At 38.8% G+C, this 21032-nt stretch overlaps 1 protein-coding gene across 1 annotated transcript; it reads left to right on the top strand.

The window, feature by feature from the left end:
• The first annotated feature begins 5964 nt into the window (after positions 1–5964).
• Positions 5965–17360, top strand: rragca (Ras-related GTP binding Ca). Its single transcript, XM_036587441.1, has 7 exons — positions 5965–6360; positions 7550–7753; positions 9892–10091; positions 13993–14107; positions 14342–14484; positions 15059–15207; positions 15420–17360. The coding sequence occupies exons 1-7, from the start codon at positions 6178–6180 to the stop codon at positions 15572–15574; spliced, it is 1149 nt and encodes a 382-aa protein (XP_036443334.1). The 5' UTR covers positions 5965–6177; the 3' UTR covers positions 15575–17360.
• The last annotated feature ends 3672 nt before the right edge of the window (positions 17361–21032 follow it).

Below are 21032 nucleotides of genomic sequence, written 5' to 3'. Positions count from 1 at the left end.
GATTAATCCAGACATTATGTTTTATTTCCGTTTTTTCTTTGAAAAACAGCATCCTCAGTTTGTCAGGCTGCCTGGTACAGGAATATCTTATCATCATATCTGGAGTTTTACATTCAAGATTTGACACGCCGGCTGAACTGAAGATTTGCTCGCTTTGGCCACCGAAAACAGAAAGTCCAACATGCTTGGTTGCAGGGGTTTAGTGATAATGTAGCTCTAGGCGAAAGACAGGAATTGGGCCTCCTGGATGCACATTTTTAAATTAGTTCTGGGCTCTCGATTGTTGCAACCATGCAAAAATGATATGTTGACAGTGAAATTACTTCATATCAAAATAGTCAATACATTTAATATTTAATATTAATATATATTATTTTTAGATTGTTGTAAAAATGTTACAGTATTCCTTAAACGGTACATATCTTAACTTTTTCTGAGATCTGCTTATCAGTCATAATTCATTTTCACATGATCATTTTTCAATCTTTCTTTTTCCCTTAAACAGGCTGTTTTTATTACTGTACATTTAGAGCTGATATACATGAATGAGCCCTGCTCTGATTGGCTGCATGGTGCCTGGTTCAAAAAGCACTCATAGGTGCTTAAACACGGCATAAATTTCCACTGTTATGCCAATGACACTATATATTTAGCAAGCGACCCGGATGATAAAAATTAAATTCAGCAAGATTGAGGATATATTACGCACATATAACTAATATTACTAGAACAGCCTTCCTGCATCTCCGCTAAATTAAGAAATGCACATCTCTACAGGATGCAGAAAAGTTAGTTCATGCATTTATTACTTCAAGGCTAGATTACTGTAATGCCCTGCTGGCTGGATGTCCCAGCAAAAGCCTTAACAAGCTTCAGCTAGTCCAGAACGCTGCAGCCAGAGTTCTTACTAGAACCAGAAAGTTTGACCATATCAGCCCAGTTTTATCAACCTTACACTGGTTACCAGTTAAATTTCGCATTGATTATAGAATTCTCTTACTGACTTACAAAGCACTAAACGGACTCGCCCCTCAGTACCTGAGTGAACTTCTCTCTCACTATGAACCATCACGCCTACTTAGAGTAAGGTGCTGGTTTACTATTAGTACCTAGAATTAATAAGGTTATGTTAGGGGAGAGAGCCTTCTCATACAAAGCCCCCCGGCTTTGGAATAATCTTCCTGTTAATGTTCGGGACTCAGACACAGCCTCAGTGTTTAAGTCTGAGCTAAAAAACTTACTTGTATAGTCAAGCCTTTGGTAATTAGTTTTCCCTGTCAGTTCTATACCTGCCAGAGTCTCCGCTGCTCCGCTAACACTGTAATTTGTGATCAGTCACCCATTACAGAACTGACTCTCTGTGTGTTTTCCTTTCTTTCTTTTCTTTGCTGAGTTGAACAGCTGCCCATCCTGTGCGTTCTGATGCTGCTGCCTCTTCTGCCTTGATCGGGTGCCACTGCTCGCCAGCCCTCTGGACCAGCTTACCACCACTGAGCCTCCTGCTGTCCAACGCCGTGCAAACCTCACCCTCACAACCTGACCCCACTGCTGCTACTGCTGTTGCTGCATGAACTAATCAAAATTAATCATTTGAACTAATCAATCATTTAAACTAATCAAATTAATCAATGACCCATTACAGAACTGACTCTCTGTGTGTTTTTCCTTTCTTTCTTTTCTTTGCCGAGTTGAACAGCTGCCCATCCTGTGCGTCTGATGCTGCTGCCTCTTCTGCCTTGATCGGGTGTCACTGCTCGCCGTGCAAACCTCACCCTCACAACCTGACCCCACTGATGCTGCTGCTGCTGCATGAACTAATCAAATTAATCATTTGCTCCACCTGTTTTCCCAGTTTTTGTACTATAATACTTTATACTAACAATGTTTACTATCCGGTGTCGACCAGAGGAGGATGGGTTCCCCTTCTGAGTCTTGGTTCCTCTCAAGGTTTCTTCCTGTTTCTCTTAGGGAGTTTTTCCTTGCCACTGTTGCCTCTGGCTTGCTCATGGGGTCTTGGACCCGGATTTCTTTCTGTAATGCTGATTTCCTTGTAAAGCTGCTTTGTGACAACACCTGTTGTAAAAAGCGCTATATAAATAAACTTTGCTTGCTTGCTTGCTTGACAGCTGGGATAGGCTCCAGCACCCCACCGTGTATGTTTGTATGTATGTATGCTTGCTTGCTTGCTTTTTCAGTATTTTTGCTTAGTGAAATTATATCACTATACCGGTAGATAATTTTGCTTAATTTTCCTTGAAATATGCTTGCCAATTATAAAATAAGTAAATAATTAATGATGTAGTAAATTGTAAGTATAATCACAAATAAGCAATTTTTAAAATGTATATTTCAGAATAAATTATTGAACATCAACTCATACACTATATCTAATGCACATTTTCATGCGCCTTTGCATCATGGGGGCCCTAGGCAGCTGCCCCTGTTTGGTTGAGCATCAGATGTGCAAACTCATACACTTGATGTCTCAAAGACTTCAAGCTTTCTTCCAAAAGAAGCAACATGCAACAAAATACTAACCTAAACAAATGAAAGACTAAATACTGACCTGCATAAAAGAAAAAGACACCAATGTTTGTCCCACTACTGCTTGAGTACTTTTACTTGTCTTGCTTAAGTTTTCAGTTAATTACATTTTAAGTTTATGTTAGTAAGCTTGTTTTTATTGCTGGTTATTATACATTTTCTGATAGATAAAAAAGAATAAATGATAACTGTAGTTTGGAAAGTAATAAATAAAATAGACATAAATTATATTCAAATATTATATCCCAAGACTACTTTTGAGCACTGTATGTAAAGGGTAATGGTTTTTGTGACATTACAAAAACAATTAATTTACAACAGCTTAGTTTCCATATATGGACTGTATGGACTGTAAAAAACTTATTTTTCCATGATATGAGCCCATCAACATGAATGCAGTTCTACCTATGGAGCTGACCACCATGACTGCATGACTGCTCTTAGTTATATTTTTGCTTAACTCACCTATAAAATAATACTTTGTCACATTAAGAGTGACAACATTCAAACCTTTAAATCCTTTAAAGGAGCAAAGCTGGTCAGTTCTGCTTTTCTTCAACATTGATAATTTCTGTTGTTAGCTCTCTGCTGAACTAGACAGCCTCCTCTAATGAGGGCAAAATGAGGTCCACTTACAGAGAATATAGAATATAGACCAGTTCAAAAAAGTTATACAGACAAAGTAACTACAGCAGTTCTACAACATTGATATGTTGGATGTGCGCAAATCAAGAAATACAAGTTTTTGTTCTTGAGCTCCAGATTTTTGTGCTTTGGTCAACTAGTGAGCCTGTGTCTCCTACTGCAGTTTATTTATTACTGCAGTGTTTGAATGACGCTTAGCAAACATCTGCAATAAACAGACATGTTAATACATCATTATGGTTTAGATCAGTCAAGTGCCTAATATGACAAAAGATGTGCAATGACAAATCAGGGGGAATGAATGTTTAACTAGCTAGCGTGATCTTTTCCTATTGTATTCAAGTAAACTGCTGTTTCCGGTCCAGAGTGTTTTAATAAGTTAAAACTAAGCAGTAGTAGAAAAATTCATGCGCATTTAGATTCATCAGTAGGTCATTTTGTAAAAACGTGTAAGAAATGTCGAGTGTGGCATGAGTGTGAATCTCACAGCCAATGCATGAGAGCTGGCAGCCCAGAAAAGGAAGTCATACACATTCTGTAAAACTATGTAAACTAACAGTTAGTTCCAACAGGAATTTTATGCTGTCCATAAAGAAACGAGTAGTCAAGTTTTGTGTGGAATAGGGGTGGGAATCTCTAGGCACCTCACGATTCGATTCGATTACGATTACGATTCAGAGGGCTGCGATGCGTTTATAAAACGATTATCGATGCATCTCGATGCATCTTTTTTGCTATATAGCATTTATATTTTCTCACTGTGTGAGCTCAAGTTTCAAGTTATTGCACATGTCAGGACATTTATGCACTGAAATGCTTGTGGTGAGGCTCAGGTAATCACTCTACAGAAAGTAAATAAGTAAAAATAAAAATACAAGAAAAACCAACTGAAATATATTAAATATACAAAAAATATACACAAAATATACACAGAATATAGAGACAATATACATTTTAAAGTGACTAAGTAACTCGGTGTTATTGTTATTTAAAGTGACATGGTACTTTTTAAGCAAAGTATTTGTAATGATCCATAATGAATTTACTTCCAATATCTTTTTTAATAAAACAAATGGATGTGATGTGGCAAGTGAACTAGAAGGCTCTCATTCAGTGCTCTTGTTTGGAGCACGAGAAGCTGCTGCTACTCATTTGCGATAAAATGTGCAGTTACGGTGAAATAAGATCCAGTGGCAGTGGACGTCCACGCAGCACGTTACAGCTATTCTACCCGTTTTATTTAGTGATTTTATAACTTCGGTTTTGGTCTCGTTGTAGAGACGGGGGGATCGCTGTGTCAGTAAAGTATCTTTGAGACGGGACGTGTGAAACATAGCGCGAAAGCCCTGTTTCGCAACTATTGGGAACCGGCGTGCAGACTTCAGGTCACCTAGCAGCGATGCGTTATTCGCATTTATAAGCACTGCAGTTGGTTTCCTGGTACGTTAAATCTGCAACGAGAGACTGTCACACACTAAAAAGTGGCGAAGCCTTTAGTCAGCTTCTCTTTCGAATTCTCCCGTTCCACCTTAAATGGTGCCGCATTTACATTCGGCGCCTCAGTTAGAATTTAAGGTGGAACGGGTAAATTCGAACAAGAAGCTGGAGAATAAGAAGCGACTTCAGCCTCGTAAAACAGTCGAACGTTGAGAGACATTTAACTGATCTACTTCTGAGGAAAAGTTTTCTGGCGGAGATGGGAGGAAAGCGGCTATAGTTAAAGCTTAAAGCAGAGTGAAGTAAATCTGCGCTCTCGTTTATATTGTTTAGCCTATACTAGCTAGTACATTAACACATACTGAGACACACTGGACATTAAATGTTGCGGCTCCCAAGCTGGTTTGATTTTTGCTGAAAGGACAAAATGGCTCTTCTTAACACTTGGGTTGTGACTCCTGACCTAACCTGGCTTTTAATGCAGAGGCTGTCGGTCGGATTTCTCACTCATCCAGTAGTGTTTTTGTTATGTGCCGCCACAGACTGCCCGGGCGCTGCACTCCCTCACTTCCAAGTTCCGCCTTTTGCGTTCCGTCAACATTACGTTATAAATTAAATATTTAGAAAATCGATTTTTGACATTTGTGAATCGATTCAGAATCGTTCACGTCCGCATCACGATGCATCTAAGAATTATTTTTTTTCCCGCACCCCTAGTGTGGAAGAACTTGATTAGCCTGCACAGAACCTCACCTCTTAAAAATACCTTCAAGAATGAATTGATGAGCCAGGCCTTCAGTGCCCGACCTCACCAATGTTCTTGTGGCTGAAAGGAAGCAAATTCACAGAGTCATGATCCAAAATATAGTAGAAAGCCTTCATAGAAAAGTGGAGGCTGTTACAGCGGCAAAGAACAAATACGGTACTTATTCTCTTTTGTTAACGCAGGGTTCAGGTGTGCTGAAGCTCCAAGGCAAAACGGACAGGACAGTCAGATATCAGCATGTTATTTACAACTTCCATCTTGGACTAAATTGCCATGCAACTAATTGACTAACAACTTGGGCTGACAGTTTCCGAGGTTCCCTCATGCACAGTTCTACGCGCTTCCCAGGCGAAACTTGTCAGCACAACGCTCCCACAAAACCCTGAAGGCGGTGTGCGGCTCTCGAACAGCAGTTCTGTCAGGTGACTCTAAAGCACATGACTCTGACGGATTTGCCCGCCCGCCTCCTCCGCCGCCTTAAAGATTGACACCTGATTTATCCAATCAACGCATGACGATGCGGCCTCTCGTCCAATAAGCAAGAAGGGGCAAGACTAAAGTGGTGACTTCGTAACAGTGGGGAACGCTCAGGGACGGAAGACGAGTGTTGCTGATCGACTTTGCGCCCCTCTATTAATAGACATACAGTCATTTTATGCTTATTCACGCTACGTTGGATGCGTACTGAATGTGCAGTAACCGTGTGGTAAAACAAGTGAGTGTAAAGTGAAAAGAGGGTGTTTTTTTGGGGTGGGGAGAAGCGAGCGTCGTCGCGTCGGGTCAAGATGTCGATTCAGTACGAGGAGCCGCCGCTGGCAGATAGCTACGGAGTGGCTGACTCGTTCCCTAAAGACTTCGGCTATGGAGAAGAGGAGGCCGACATCGAGGACAGCCCAGCGCCTTCGGATAGCAAACCGAGAATACTGCTCATGGGTTTGCGGAGAAGCGGGAAGTCGTCCATTCAGAAGGTAGGAGGGAAAACAGACATCAGTGTAGGCTAGCTTTAGCTTTCTAGACGGAGCCACCATAAGCCTGTCTAGCCAGCGAGCTCGCTAACCTCAAGAACTCACACAAGAAATACAGGTTTTACACCCAAATTCCAACATAAAATACGTTGTCTCCAGCAGTATCTAGTGCAGAGAAGACAGTGTAGTAGATCAGGCTTCACCGAAGAAATGATACATTTAAAAGCCATTTTGGAAGGCTGAAGAAATGATAGTTGATTCAGCATAGAAGTGTTGGCTAGCTAGTTAGCTAACTGGCTAATACACGCTATCGTACATAAACATTTAGCTGGATAACGTCATTCCTCGCGGGGCTTTTCAAAGTGGTTTAACGTTAATGCTAGTAACTAGCGTTAACGTTGCATTTGAAGTTGTATTTGAAGTGCTGAACCTGTCTGCTTTAAATAGTGTAGTTGATGTTTACACACTTCTTACATTTAAATCTCCTCCTCGTTTGAAAAGGTAGACGCTTTGTTATTCTGTAACGTTACGTTAGGTAACCTAAGCTAACTAGTTAAAGTTGTTTTTTCCGACACACAGGCAAGTAGCGAGCTAACTTACAAAAGGCATAAACATCTTTACAGCTTTAGAAGGTGCTGTAATATTAGCATTAGTGTATTTAAAACTCTCAGTCTGTCCGCTGTTCATCCTGTCATTACTGTTTACACACCTTTCACATTTAGGCCCATTTAGGCTGAGAGATGAGGTCCTACCACACTGCACTCTCAAGGACTTTGATGTTACTAATGATGCTGGTGTACCCCAGGGACCTCTGTTTCTGAATCTTAGAAGAATATTATGATTGTCACAGACATTTTGGGAAGGAGGTTGTTTTAACTGATATTTTAAGTGATAAAACAGAGTCTTAGTGCATTTTGCATATTGCACAAAATACATTTCTAAGACCACTCATTTGATGATCAAGGACGGGTATTAAACCAACTCTTCATATGCTAAAAAGCATTCAGGTCTTTGTACTAGATTTCCCCAACTTAATGATTATCTGTTATTGTTAATGAGTAGGAAACTAACCACAGGGAGATGTGCAACATGGATCTACTCAAAATTAGACAACAGCTTTGTGAATCTGATTGAATTAAACTGCTGTACTATGAAACTCAGTCATTTAAATCAGTGCCGTATCTCTCACTAGGTGGTGTTCCATAAGATGTCCCCCAATGAGACCCTGTTTCTGGAGAGCACTAACAAAATATACAAGGATGACATCTCCAGCAGTTCCTTTGTCAACTTTCAGATCTGGGATTTCCCAGGCCAAGTGGACTTCTTTGATCCCACCTTTGATTATGAGATGATCTTCAGAGGAACTGGAGCCTTGATATTTGTTATTGATGCACAGGTAAAACAACAATATTGTGTCAAAATGTGGCACATTAAATGATGTTCAATGAAAACATCGGCCTGCTGTTGTGGTCTGCTGACTCATCCTGGCTTTTGTTCTGCTTTACTATTGATTACTGTGTGCATTCAGACAGAAAGTGCCCTCTTGAATTGCTTGCATTGATTTAAACAAATTAAAAGATTTTATTAAATAATTTCACAAGATAATGATCTCCAGGTGAGTGTGAGTTTCCAAGGAATAAGATTTCCAAAAATATTGTAGTGTTCAGATTGTTTTAACTAATGAAAAAATGACAGTGACACAGTTACACTCATTTTGCCATAGTACATGTAGTGATTGATGATAGGTTTCTGGTGTAGCTCTGGTGGTGCTTGAAATGGCTATATGCCAATAGTTGTCATACAGCTAGCAAATCTGTCTGGCAGTACATTTGATTTGCATAACCACTTTGTATTTGTAAATACAGGACGAAACAATTTGTTCCACAGGTACCACAGGATTGTTTTCCCCATTCTCTCTCTCACACACACATTCTGTTTTAACCAACCAGTGTGAGTAAATGCTTGCATTGTGAGGCTTTGAAGATGGTAAAAGATCTCAGCATTTTAAGTGTAGCTTGTCTTACATGTTGAAAGCCACAATTAGGAAGTTGTGAAGCCATTTTGATTACACAAGAAGTCTGTTATCTTCCCTTTGACACTTTTTTCAGGTCACTCAAAAGTATAATGAAATTCCACTTGAACCAAATCACAGCTTGGACCAATTTCATGTTAAATGTATCATTATATCCATGTGTGCCTAAAGTCAGCCAAGGCATGCTTAGAGTTTGAAGTTTGCTTCTTTCATTTAGTTTTTAGCAGGTGTACAGGTGTAATGTAGCTAATAAGTACTGGAATCCTAAAGCCTGTTAATTAGCTTTGTGCTAACAGCATGTCTAAGTCATCACGTATTTGCCTCAAACCATGCTAATTTGTTGACTAATAATCAACTTGCTTGGTATGGTTTGTAACAGAATATGACTAAAATAGATTTTTAGCTTCAGGAGGTGACTACTCTTTTGAGTTATGTGATTATTTATATATATATATATATATAATATATATATAAAAATTTTATATTTTTGTCCATTTTTTATTTTTTTTATTTTTTATTTTATTTTTTTCCTAGCAACAGTTTGCATAGGGTATAAAGACTATTTATTTATTTATTTATTTATTTATTTATTTATTTATTTAGTGCCAAACGATTACTTTAAGTCAGCAGTTCCCTCCTAGTTCCCAGTAACATGTTTGCTACTCCAAGAAATCCTGGGTCATTGCAAGCATGGATATGTAAAGCTGAGACATGTGACGCAGCTTCTGTGCCATTTTATTTATTTGAGCTGGACGTTTCACAATGGATATTTGATTGCTTTATTCACAGCTCCACAAATCCATCCGATAAGCCATTACAAATCCAACTTATGGCATTCTCAGAAACAAGATATTTTCACACACACACACACACACACACACACCAGTGTGAAGATGTGGAAGTTTCTGGTCTTGTGGAAAAATATGGGATTTCTTTACTAAAGAAACCTTTTATGTGCCTTATGTTAGTGGTAACAAACATTTTTCCTCTTCTCAAGCCCTCTCAAAATCTACTTGCACTCTAAATATATGTCTCTACTGCTGTATTAACATGAAAAAGGTCCTTCTTTGTGTACTTAAGTTATGGTTTAGCTACTGCTATCAAACAAAATTCTTCAGTTGATAACAAGGCCATCCATCCACAGTCATAGTACAGATTACAGGTGACCTTTAGATCATGCTGTGTGATGTGTAGTTAATCAGCATTGTAAGACAATGTAAATTATGATTCAGAGAAGCAAGTTAATGTTACCTTGTCCTTAAATAGGCTGATGGTACACTCTTCAATATTGCTAATTTTTCTTACATGCTGGTTGCACTGAAATGCTGGGAGCTTAGGTACCCTCCACAGGTAGAGTCAATGGAGGTGCTGCACATTGTATATCCACTGCACCACACTTACATGATTTTATGTTTTGTGCTCCCATCAATCATGATCTCTGCATGAATCAGGGAAAATGAGCTTATTCACTCTTGTTCTGTATCTGTTTTTTGTTCTTATAGGATGATTATGTGGAGGCTCTTGGCAGACTTCACCTCACTGTGTCTCGGGCTTATAGAGTCAACCCTGAAATCAACTTTGAAGTGTTCATCCATAAAGTGGATGGCCTATCAGATGACCACAAGATAGAGACTCAGAGGGATATTCACCAGCGAGCTAATGATGACCTAGCTGATGCCAGTCTGGAGAAACTGCATCTTAGGTAAACTCTCTTTTCAGCTGGAATGCAGAAAGGCAGTTTCCTTCAGTTTAACTTGGGAGGAAGTTTACTTTAAAATAATTTTTGGGAGCGTATTTGTGTTCTTGTGCATTGCGACAAATGAAACCCTCTGAATTACCAAGCAATCAAATTCCTCACAAAAGGAGTTACTGTTGCTTTTTCATCACAGCCTCACAAGCACGCAGTTGTCCTTTGTGATACAGACTTCTGCAATATTAATCAGGTTATAAAACATGTAACACAAGCTAAACAGAGCAGCCGTTACATAAATAGGGTAGTGCAATTCTATTGGGTTTATCCTCTAAAAATTGTTTTATGTGTTAGATGTTTCCAGAGATTCACAATATAATGTTACTTGGATAAATAGAAATACCATTTAATCTTAGTAATTCAGAATGACTAATTCTACTCGTTTGATGGTCAGGGGTGGTGGCTGAATTTTTTTTTTTTTTTCGTAGTACAGTTATGCTGAAACATTTGAAGGGGGTGCTATACCTATGGTGCGGGGGGTGTTAGTGGCCTGTTACTGACCTGTAGTCTAGCTCCACATTAGAAGATTGAATATAAGGTTTCCAATATTCAGGCACACATAAGACTTGCTGTGACCTGTGTTTCATTGATTAGTCTTACTCTGCATGTACTTTTGCTGTTCACAACTAAATGTGTTGCATTTTAGTGATGCGCAAAGCACTCACGCCAGTGGTGTAGGCAGAAATTAATTATTAATTATTGGGTAGTGAAAAAGTGAGTGGGACAACTTGATAGATACAACTTCCAAACCCGCTATGTCCCGCATCTCCATTACATCAAGCTATAGCCTATTGTTAACTGCAGGGTTGTCATCACTCTACCTATTCAGGCCTTCCACAGGATTTTGCAGTATGTCTGTGGGAATTTGTGCCCATTCATTCATCCCATTTGTGAGGTCAGGCACTGATATTGGTCAAGAAGGTCTTGCTCACAGTCAACATTCCAATTCATTTCTGAGGTGTTTGGTGAGGTTAAGGTCAGGGCTCTGTGTAGGCCGTTGGAGGTTCACTACACCAAAATCTCACTTTGTGCACAGTGGCTCAGTCATGTTGGAACAGGAAAGAGTCTTCCTTAAGCTGTTGTCACAAAGTTGGAAGCGTTTAATCACTCCAGAGAACATGTTTCTATTGCTCCAGATTCTAGTGACGTTGTGCTTTACAGAACTCCATTTGATGCTTGGCATTGCGCATAGTGATCTGCTCAAAGCGGCTGCTCGGCCATGGAGACCTATTTCATGAAGCTCTTGACGGACAGTTCTTGTGCTGATGTTGCTTACAGAGGCAGCATGGAACTCTGTAGTGAGTGATACAAAAGATGATAGGATATTTTTACAGCACTCTGCAGTCTCGCTCTGTGAGTTTGCATGGTCTGCCGCCTTATGGCTAAGCTGATCTTACTCATAGATGCTTTCACAATAATAGCACTTACAGTTGACTGGGACAGATCAAACAGGGTGGAAATTTCACAAAGTGACTTGTGGCAAATGTGAAATCCTGTGACAGTGGCACATTTAAAGTCACCAAACTCTTCAGTATGAACTGTTCTACTGCCAAATGATAGGCAATTTATATGCGCTATGCAATTCGGCACTCGGCAGCCTCACTCTGAGGCAGTTATCTAAGGCAATTGCATAAATATGTGCTTAATTTTTATACACCTGTTGGCAATGAGTGTGGCTTAAACACCTGAATTCCATTATGAAGAGAAGTGTCAACATACTTTTGGCCATATAGTGTATTTTGCCACTGCAGGCATGATGACTTGATGCATTTAAGTAGATGTTTGCTTGGGCTTTTTGACAGTGCATTTTTAGTTTTTGTTGCTAGTTGAAAAGCGCTGTAAGTACCAAATTCACAGACCCCAATAGACCCCAAAGACTACAGTGACGTTAAGAAAATTTGTTTTTTGGCTTTGGATGGGTAAAGAAAGACATACTATACTCTATTAGGGACAGTTATCTTCCAAGTGCATCTTTTAACCACACTGGAGCTACAAATTCAAACACTGGTGCACATAAAACAACTTGAAGCATTAACGGATAGTGACGGTTGCTAAGATGCATATCTTGTGGCAGGTGTATGGAAGTGGAAGTTGTATGATTAGGTCAGTCAGCATTTTCTGGGGATGCTAAGGAGGTGCTGAATGATGGTTCATGAAAAGAAGCAACTTAAGACTGTTAAGCAACTTCAGTCTGCTAAATAGTGTAATGGATTACACTGTCCTGTGAGGAAGGTTTCACACATAGATGGAAATATTTATCACATGGTTAGCTTATACAAGGACACCAAGCAGCTTGTTTTGATTTAGTATCACTGTGTAAAAGCAGCTCTGTAGCATAAGTAACACGGGTTCAGAAATTGCATATTTGAGGAGTACCATTCTCATCCACATGTTCTGCATATTCTGATCAGCGCTGCCACATATGCTTAGTCATTGCTGAGCATTAACCAAGATCAGCCTCAGTAGTAACTAGGGTTTGCTATCGTTAGGATTTAATGGATACTGATACTGCTTATGGATATGATACTTTTTGATACTTTTATTGATACAACTCTCTATAATTTGGTGCAAAAAACAAAGCTATGTTATGCTAGCTACCGAATTTTATTTCTGTACAGGCTCAGCTTAATATTGCTACTTTCCCAGCCGCTTTGAGAAAGCAAACATGCTGCGCTGCTTCAGATTTCTGTTGTTTGCTAATTTGTATTGTGTTCCTTGAGGTGGCTGGTGTTGCCCCCTTTACACACAATTCTGCTTTACATGTTTGCATTTAGCTACATTGTCACTGAATTTAGTAAAGTGACCCCACACTTTTGAGCACCTTACCCTTTTTGCCATGATGGAGAGAACAGAATGACACTCGGCATTCAAAATGGTTAAGGTAGTCAGAGGCATGCCAACACTTGTCGCGCTTTCAGAACACCCCTCCCGCTGACCAATCTAGCACCAACCATTTGAAAAGGCCTGCTATGTAGAATGAGTTAACGTTACATAAATACTTATAGTGGCACCATTTGTCCAGAAGCTTAACGATATATCGATACTGACCATTCAGGAGCCAATACCAATTTAGCACTGTTTTTTTTTAGATATCCATCCCTAGAAGCATAAATTGTTCAGTGTGCCCGTAATAATTTCAGAAAAATAAAATAAGAAGCAAATGGTGAGATTGTGCCTCTGTGTGTGCTTGGCTTTACACATTATTTGTTCAAAATGTTGTTTCACTGGGGCTGCTCAGACTGTATAATCAAAAGGCAGGTCTCCTGCGTGCCATTTTCTTCCCCACATCCCTTTGAAAGGTGCTATTTTATGTGGTCATGTAACTATTGATTTATGGGCACATTAGTCAGAGTATATGTGAGTTTATGGCTTTGTAGTTTGATGAGATGGTGTGTTTTACAGACAGAATTCTCTCTGTGATAGTTTTATGATGCCTAATTCTTTGACCTCGTGGTCTTGCTTGGTGACTGTTGGTTTCACTTGGCTGCCGTGGTGCAGGTGATGTGTATTAACTCAATACATCTTTGGTTTTCTCCTCACTTCCACCTTCATATTTTTATTTATTTGAAAATAGTTACTTGTCTGCATTTGTTTACATGGCCTTACATTGTGTCTATTTTTGTAGATTTCCTAGTTTAACTACAAGGTTTCTGCCATAGTATTATTTTTACAAGCTTCCTGTTTTAAGGGTTCTGGGGAATTCAGTGTGGACAGTCTAACTTTGTGCTGCATGTGTGACACAGTGTTAAAGTCTTGATTGTTTTGTTAACTGTAATTAACGTCTTAATAAAAATATGATGTGCATTATGAATATCAATGCTTTTCACTACACATTTTTTCCTCTGTTTCGCAGCTTCTATTTGACGAGTATCTATGACCACTCTATATTTGAGGCCTTCAGTAAAGTGGTTCAGAAGCTCATCCCTCAGTTGCCTACTCTGGAAAACCTGCTCAACATCTTTATTTCTGTATGTGTTTTGCCTTCACCTCCACAAAGCCTTTAATTACTTTGAGTTGTTTATCCAAATATGTCTTGTTTTAATATTTACTTTTTAATTTATTATTACACCTATGTTATTGCGAGGTTCAAAAATGCAGGGTGATCTTCTGGTAATAGTAAATACCAGTGTCTGAAACATAAGCTTCCATGCATTTTTAATTTCTTTCTCTTCCCTTCCCTACTTTTTTGTCTCCATTAACAGAATTCAGGGATTGAGAAGGCCTTTCTGTTTGATGTGGTTAGTAAGATCTACATAGCAACAGACAGTTCGCCAGTGGACATGCAGTCCTATGAGCTGTGCTGTGATATGATCGATGTCGTCATTGACGTGTCGTGTATTTATGGGTAAGACTACACTCAACATCAGTGTCTCCATACACGCTTTACACAAATTTATATTTTGTTTATGCTTTGTTTTTAGCTTGCTGTATGCTTATAAGCACTTGAGTATGTGTGAATAAATATAAATGTACATCGTTCCATCTAACTAGCTGTCTAATTAACTCAGAATGGCTAACTACTGTAACAGCTTTAGGTATAAGTAAGGAGTGGGTGATATGCCAAAAATATAACGTCATGATAATTAGTGACATTTTCATGATGCACAGTATGCATCACAGTATTTAGTTTTTCTGAGGTTTTGATGAGTAGTAATATTAAACAGATAATGATGAAAAAGTATGAGTACAATTATTTTTATTCAACATTTAGCATAATGAGCTACTCTAATACAATTAAACAGGAATAATTTTTGTTCTGCAACATGAAAATTTATTTTGATAACGATAAATATAATTTACCTTCCCCAGTATAAGTAAAGATTTAGCTTTATTATCCCTCCAACATGAATCACATGGGTATATTGTTTGCTAGGTGGTATCTGTGATGCTGATGACAGATTTGTGTTTTGGTTGTACAGACTGAAGGAAGATGGCAGTGGCAGTGCGTATGATAAGGAGTCAATGGCCATAATTAAACTTAATAACACCACCGTCCTCTATTTGAAAGAGGTCACAAAGTTCCTCGCCCTCGTCTGTATTCTTAGAGAAGAGAGCTTCGAGCGCAAAGGTATGGTATGCAACAGTAATGAACTCTGCATTTTTTTCCCCATTTATCCCCTTGAGGTTTTGTAGTTGCATTAAATATTAACTGATTTAGATTGTTTTGCTGCTGTTTCGCTCCCCATTTGAACTTTTATGATTCTACTGCAAATTCTGTATGTTGTCTAAATTCAGTGTTCAAGAAAATATTCACCACTCTTTGCACCCTTTGCACTACAGGCTTGATAGACTACAATTTCCACTGTTTTCGCAAAGCGATTCATGAGGTATTTGAGGTGGGACTGTCTACACCAAGGATGGGTCTGCAGGCAGCTGGCACGCCTTGCATGATGAAGACAGTCGCCCTAAACGGCACCCCCAGGAGCACAGTGTAAGAGACAGCAGCTACAGAGTGGAGGAGGTAAAGAATAGAGAGGAAGTGGGAGTCAGTGAAACACAGAAGGACAATAAACGGGAGGCATGCTAGCATGCCAGCCATTCTCTCTGCTCCCAAAAGCCTTATACACAGAGCAAGGGACTCTAAAGCCACCGAAAGAAAACATGCAGCACTGGGGCAGGTGCTGCAACATAACTGGGGAAAGCTTGCTAAGCTACAATAGGACGAAAGGGAAGAGGCACAAAAAGAAGCAAGTTTGATTGCTCTCTTTGTGTGACTAAAAGGCATTAACAAACTGTTCAAGAATAATAAGAGATTGCAAACGAGTAACAAGAAATGCAAGTCCCCAACAGGGCAGGGGAAAGCACCTCGGCACACTTGGCACGAAACCTTCACTCTCTTGAGACCTACCTGGCCAACAAAAGCTGTACTGTTCTGCTCTTGGCCACAAAAGGTGATCATACAATGTATCCCTGGTTTAATCCTCAACAAGTAGTCTTGGAAGACACTGTGTAATGATACTAGGTATTGTGCACCCTTCTGAGGACTAGTTTGGCCAAGTACACACAACACCACTTGTGAAGCCTTATATAGAGGTGACTTGCCTGATGCAAGTAACTGCTTACAACATAATCATGTTTCCCTAGCTGTTTCTTTTTTAAGGTTTTACAAGGAGAGTGAAAAGGGATTGGAGTGTATTGTTTAGTTTGTTTATGTATGAGTGGTGCGTGTGTGTTTGTGCGTGCGTGCGTGCGTGTTTATGTGCGTGTTCCTCTCCTGCCGATTCAGGCTTATGGCTCACAAAAATGTGACCTCACACAGGGCTGCACAGGTGTATGAATTTGGTTTTGTTTTGGGTTTTGGAGTTATGATTAATTATTAATTGAAATGAACAGTTATTAATGCCACAGCGTGCTTCAAAGAAATCCTCGCGGTTTATCAGGCCAGGAGGGCTGATTTCTCTGAAAGGTCACAGAACACTCAGTGGGAACATTTATGTTGTCAGTGCACTCACCAAAAAATGCTTGTGTTTTGTAGGAACACTCATTTGATGAGTAGCACTGTTTATAACTAGTAGTGTTTGATTTTGATGCAGCAGACCTGTCGCTAAATCCTAAATAGAATGCATTCATTGCTGTGTTTTACAATGAGTTAATTAGAGGCCAAACTTGATAGTATGTGATTAATTGTGCAGCCCGACCCTACTCTCACATTGAGAATGTGCTGAAAGTGTTGCAAAACAGCGAAATAGTTGTACAGTTTAGCTGTAGGACACTGTGATTGCACTCACTTCTGTTAGTCGCTTAGTCTCAGAGACTCCAGTGAAGTTACCACATCGTTGGCACGTGGCCCTTTGAGTCAGAATGACCTTTGAAAAAGTACATTCCGGTTGTGTGGTGCCAACATCTTAACACTTTCATGTTCACTTTCACTTTTGTCACGAAATTAATGATGTTTTGGTTGACTTTAAGACATCAAACATGAAAATGTTTATATATAATACCAATATAATACCCATTCCAAGCATGTGTACAGAATCTAAGTTGTCTTGCAATCAGCATAACATTTCTTATTGAATAATAGGGGAATATGCACTAACTCAGTATAAATGAAATTGGAGAAAGAACACAACCAAATCTCTCATTCTAATTATTAGCTAGGGTGATTCTCTAGGTTTCCTGTGATTCTCGCTTCTCAGACTGCATATAAGATTACGTCTATCTTTTATGTTCTGCCAAAGATGTTACCATTCACAAAAAATAAAACATACACACCTGAAAAAATGACTTTTCTTTTACTGCATGTACCTTTCCAGTGGCCTTCAGATAGAAATGCATTCTGAGTCCAGGGAGTATGCAAATCAAATTGCTAAAAGTTAAATGAAGACTTTGTGAAAAACATTAGTTACTGGGTTATCACACTTGACTCGAATTTAAAGGAGGATACAGAGTCTGAGAGTTGAGTGCTGATTATGATTTGAATATTCTTGTAAAGAGTTTTTTTTGTGAATTCTGATGTTTTAATTAACACATAGTTTGCCAGTGATTGACTCTAAACAGTAAAGAGGGATGCTGTGAGTAATTCAATAAGAGTATTTAGATCATCAAGAATCTCTACAAATCTAAAAACTGGTGATCCATATTGGTGCTGCATCTCTGAATGTGAACCAGGACCTTGAGAGGTGTGAGAAGTCTTTCACTAATAAATTCTCTAGGGATGCACCGCTATGGGAACTGTGGCCCAGTACCAGTATCCAGTGTTTGTTTCTGTATGTATTTGCCAATGCTGCTACATTAGCATTTATAAAATTAAGAAACTGGTACTAAACCCAACTGGATTAGCATTGTAGAGAAATTAAACATTTCTATAGGGCTACAAATGCAAGTGTAAAAAAATAAAATTGAGATTTTAGCACAGAAGCCCAGCGCTGCCTGAACATTCTGATCTTCTGAAGTATAATAAATACATCAAATGTCACACCTCAGTATGAAATACTGTTAAAATCTGTCTGATGTCAATATTTTTTTCAATCAGATGCCTACGGATACCAGTATGCTTGAATTATCACTGTATGCCTAGTATGTCAATCACTCCAATAATGCACCTCAAACTTGAAAGCAGATATTTTATGTAATGTTATGAATAATATTTTAGAAGTTGAAGGTTAAGTTATTTAACATTTAACATTTCTTTAACACTATATGATATATATGAACATACTGTGGACACAGCTGGTGGCCGATCAGGAGAGCCACATGGGAGGGATAAATAAACAAAAAAAGAAGAAAATTATTTAGTAGCTTTAAAATTGTTTGACATTCTGTTAATTCTGTAAGAAAGATGTTGCATTTCCACCCTGTATATTTTTTCTTTTTGTGATGTGGTATTGGCATTTGCACCTTGTTCCCATATGGTTTCCGTGTTGTACAGATCCTTTTGGAGGTTCATCTTAAGTTACCACGTTTCCCTGCCAGGATAGGACAGCAGTCAGTCAGTCCACCTGGTGGATGAAGCTTCTGGTTCCACTCCTGTGAAAAAAAAAAAACAGAAAACAAAAAAAAACCTAATGGGTAGCTTATGTGTATACAGTGCAAAAGGATAAACTGTCTCGTTCTTTCTCTGGAGAGCTTGACTTTAATTCAGTCTGGTGATTCAGAGTAGAATTAGCGCTCCTGAGCTGAGGAAACTGAAACGGTTCTTGGTTTAGCCACTGATGAAGCCGATTCTGGGGAGCAAGAGATGTGGAGCCGGAGCATTTTCATAGCCACTGCAGTTTAATCTCGGCTCAATGAACTAGCAAAAGCAAGACCCAAAGCAGTTTTTGCCCTTTTTTTTTATTTAACTTTTTGTGAATGTTTCCCACTATCTATTATTATTATTGTTGTTATTATTATTATTATTATTATTATTATTATTAATTAGCACAACTGTACTGATCCTCTATTATTAAACAAATTAGTTAAGCAATGTGAGCCTGGCATTTGGGCCGTAAGATACAGAAAAGCCTTGCAGCTATTATGAAAAGCAGTAAAGGCCGTTAAATTCCATTTCCACGCAGTTTAGTTGCAGCGAAACAGTGATAGAATTTTATCCGTTTCATTAAGCTGCTAATTTCTGGTAAATATTCAGCAATAATCCTCTAAATGGCTTCCTGCTGCCCTCGAATAGCATGCTGTTTCAACGCAAATTTTCTGGCCTGTCAGGAGAAATGATTGGCTTAGAAGGACTGACTAATTTCTTACTAAAGGATTGCAATAAAACAGTTGAATTCAAATGTCAAAATGTTAGGTATAGGAAGAATTACTAGATTTCTGTCTTTATTTTTCATTTTGTGTCATTTGCAGATGATGGCACATGCAATGTGATTATGCCATCCTTGATGATGATTCATAGAGAGTCTCATTCACCTCTGTCTATCACAAACACTCAATTTCTCTCAGTACTGTTTTTCTTTAATATGTTTGGGGCACTCATGTTTGAATCTGTCCATGTTATTGATTTGCGTAATAGACTAACTCGTGGGGCAGGGAGGAGGACTAGCTCACTGCCAAACTGTTTGTCAAAACCACAGCATTTCTTGAGTGACACCAGCAGCTACATTCATGGCTCGCAAAAGAAATAGATTGAGTTTTCATGCGCTAGGTCTGATCTCTCTGACACTGAACACTTTCTCTAATTCAATAATGTGTACAGGTCATGTCAGTCACATTCAGCAACATTCAAATCAAAATCCTCTTATTACTTCACAGCTGTCTCCATGCATCAAGCAAATTTCTCAGTACAAGCAAATCATACTACTAATGTACAGACAGCTGTCTATGGTTTAGTTATCAGATTCTTTCTTTGACATTGTAAAGCTAAAAAAAGTGCTCTTGAAAATGTCATTTGTTATCTAAAACTGCAACCAGCAATCTCTGCAGCTTTTAGTCATGTAAAAATGGACCATACTTCTGGTAACAGCATCTCTCTATTAAAACATTTATTTTGTGGTTAGAATTTAGAGATATTTGTGAGTAGCTGTAATGCTGTTTTAAAATAATTAAAAGTAAATTTAAAATTATGACCCTCACAGCTTTTATTTTAGAGATGCTCTGATGTGGGAATTGTGGGCCAGTAGCGATATCTGATACTTTTCTATGTATGTATCTGTTGATGCCGAAGCTGATACATAAACGTTCATAAAATATACAAACTGGGTCTACATCTAGCTGGGCTAATATTTATGGACAAATGTAACATATTTTTATAGGGCTACAAATGTATTAAATTGCTGACATTTCAGCACAGTGACCCAGCGTCACCTAAATGCTCTGCTCTTCCTGAGGTACAGTAAATACATTTGATATTCAAACTGCTCTATTTTTTTCCGAATTTTGTACATGTAAACACAAATATTGTTTATACATTTAATAGAGAAAGTGCACATTTGATGCTTTAAGAACAAGGCAATAACACTGATAATAAAGACAACAGGCTGAAACGTGAAAAGCTGCGAAAAAGAAATACAAGCTCACTCAATAATCTAGTTGAAGTATCACTCTTCACTCACTAGATGGTGCCAGTGCTCATGATTTGGGCCTCAGTGATTCACTGTGTAGCCCAGGGTTCTACCCAGTGTCTGTGTTGGCAGACATGCAAATGAAATGTTAACATCACACAGTTGTACAATGGGGGGTGGGGGATCAGCATGATGTACAACTGTAATTTGGCTGAATAGCAGTCCTTGAAATTGCCTTGCTTTATCAAAACTGATGCCGCGGTCTCCATTCCCTTTACTTGCAGACATTAATGACCAATGGCTAATAACTGGAAATACTCACCGCCTCCTTGCTTTGTCTGAGTGGGTTATTAGCACACACTTATTTTTGTAGATACAAAAATGTTGTGCTATAAATGAGGCCATGAGGCTGTTTGAGGTACAGTCTCTGCCTTGATGCAATGAAACTGATGTTTAT

Source organism: Colossoma macropomum, unplaced genomic scaffold (assembly GCF_904425465.1).
Source record: "Colossoma macropomum unplaced genomic scaffold, Colossoma_macropomum, whole genome shotgun sequence".
NCBI classification, from domain to species: domain Eukaryota; kingdom Metazoa; phylum Chordata; class Actinopteri; order Characiformes; family Serrasalmidae; genus Colossoma; species Colossoma macropomum.
The sequence above is the reverse complement of the archived record's forward strand: the minus strand, read 5'-3'. Positions and strand labels throughout refer to the sequence as shown.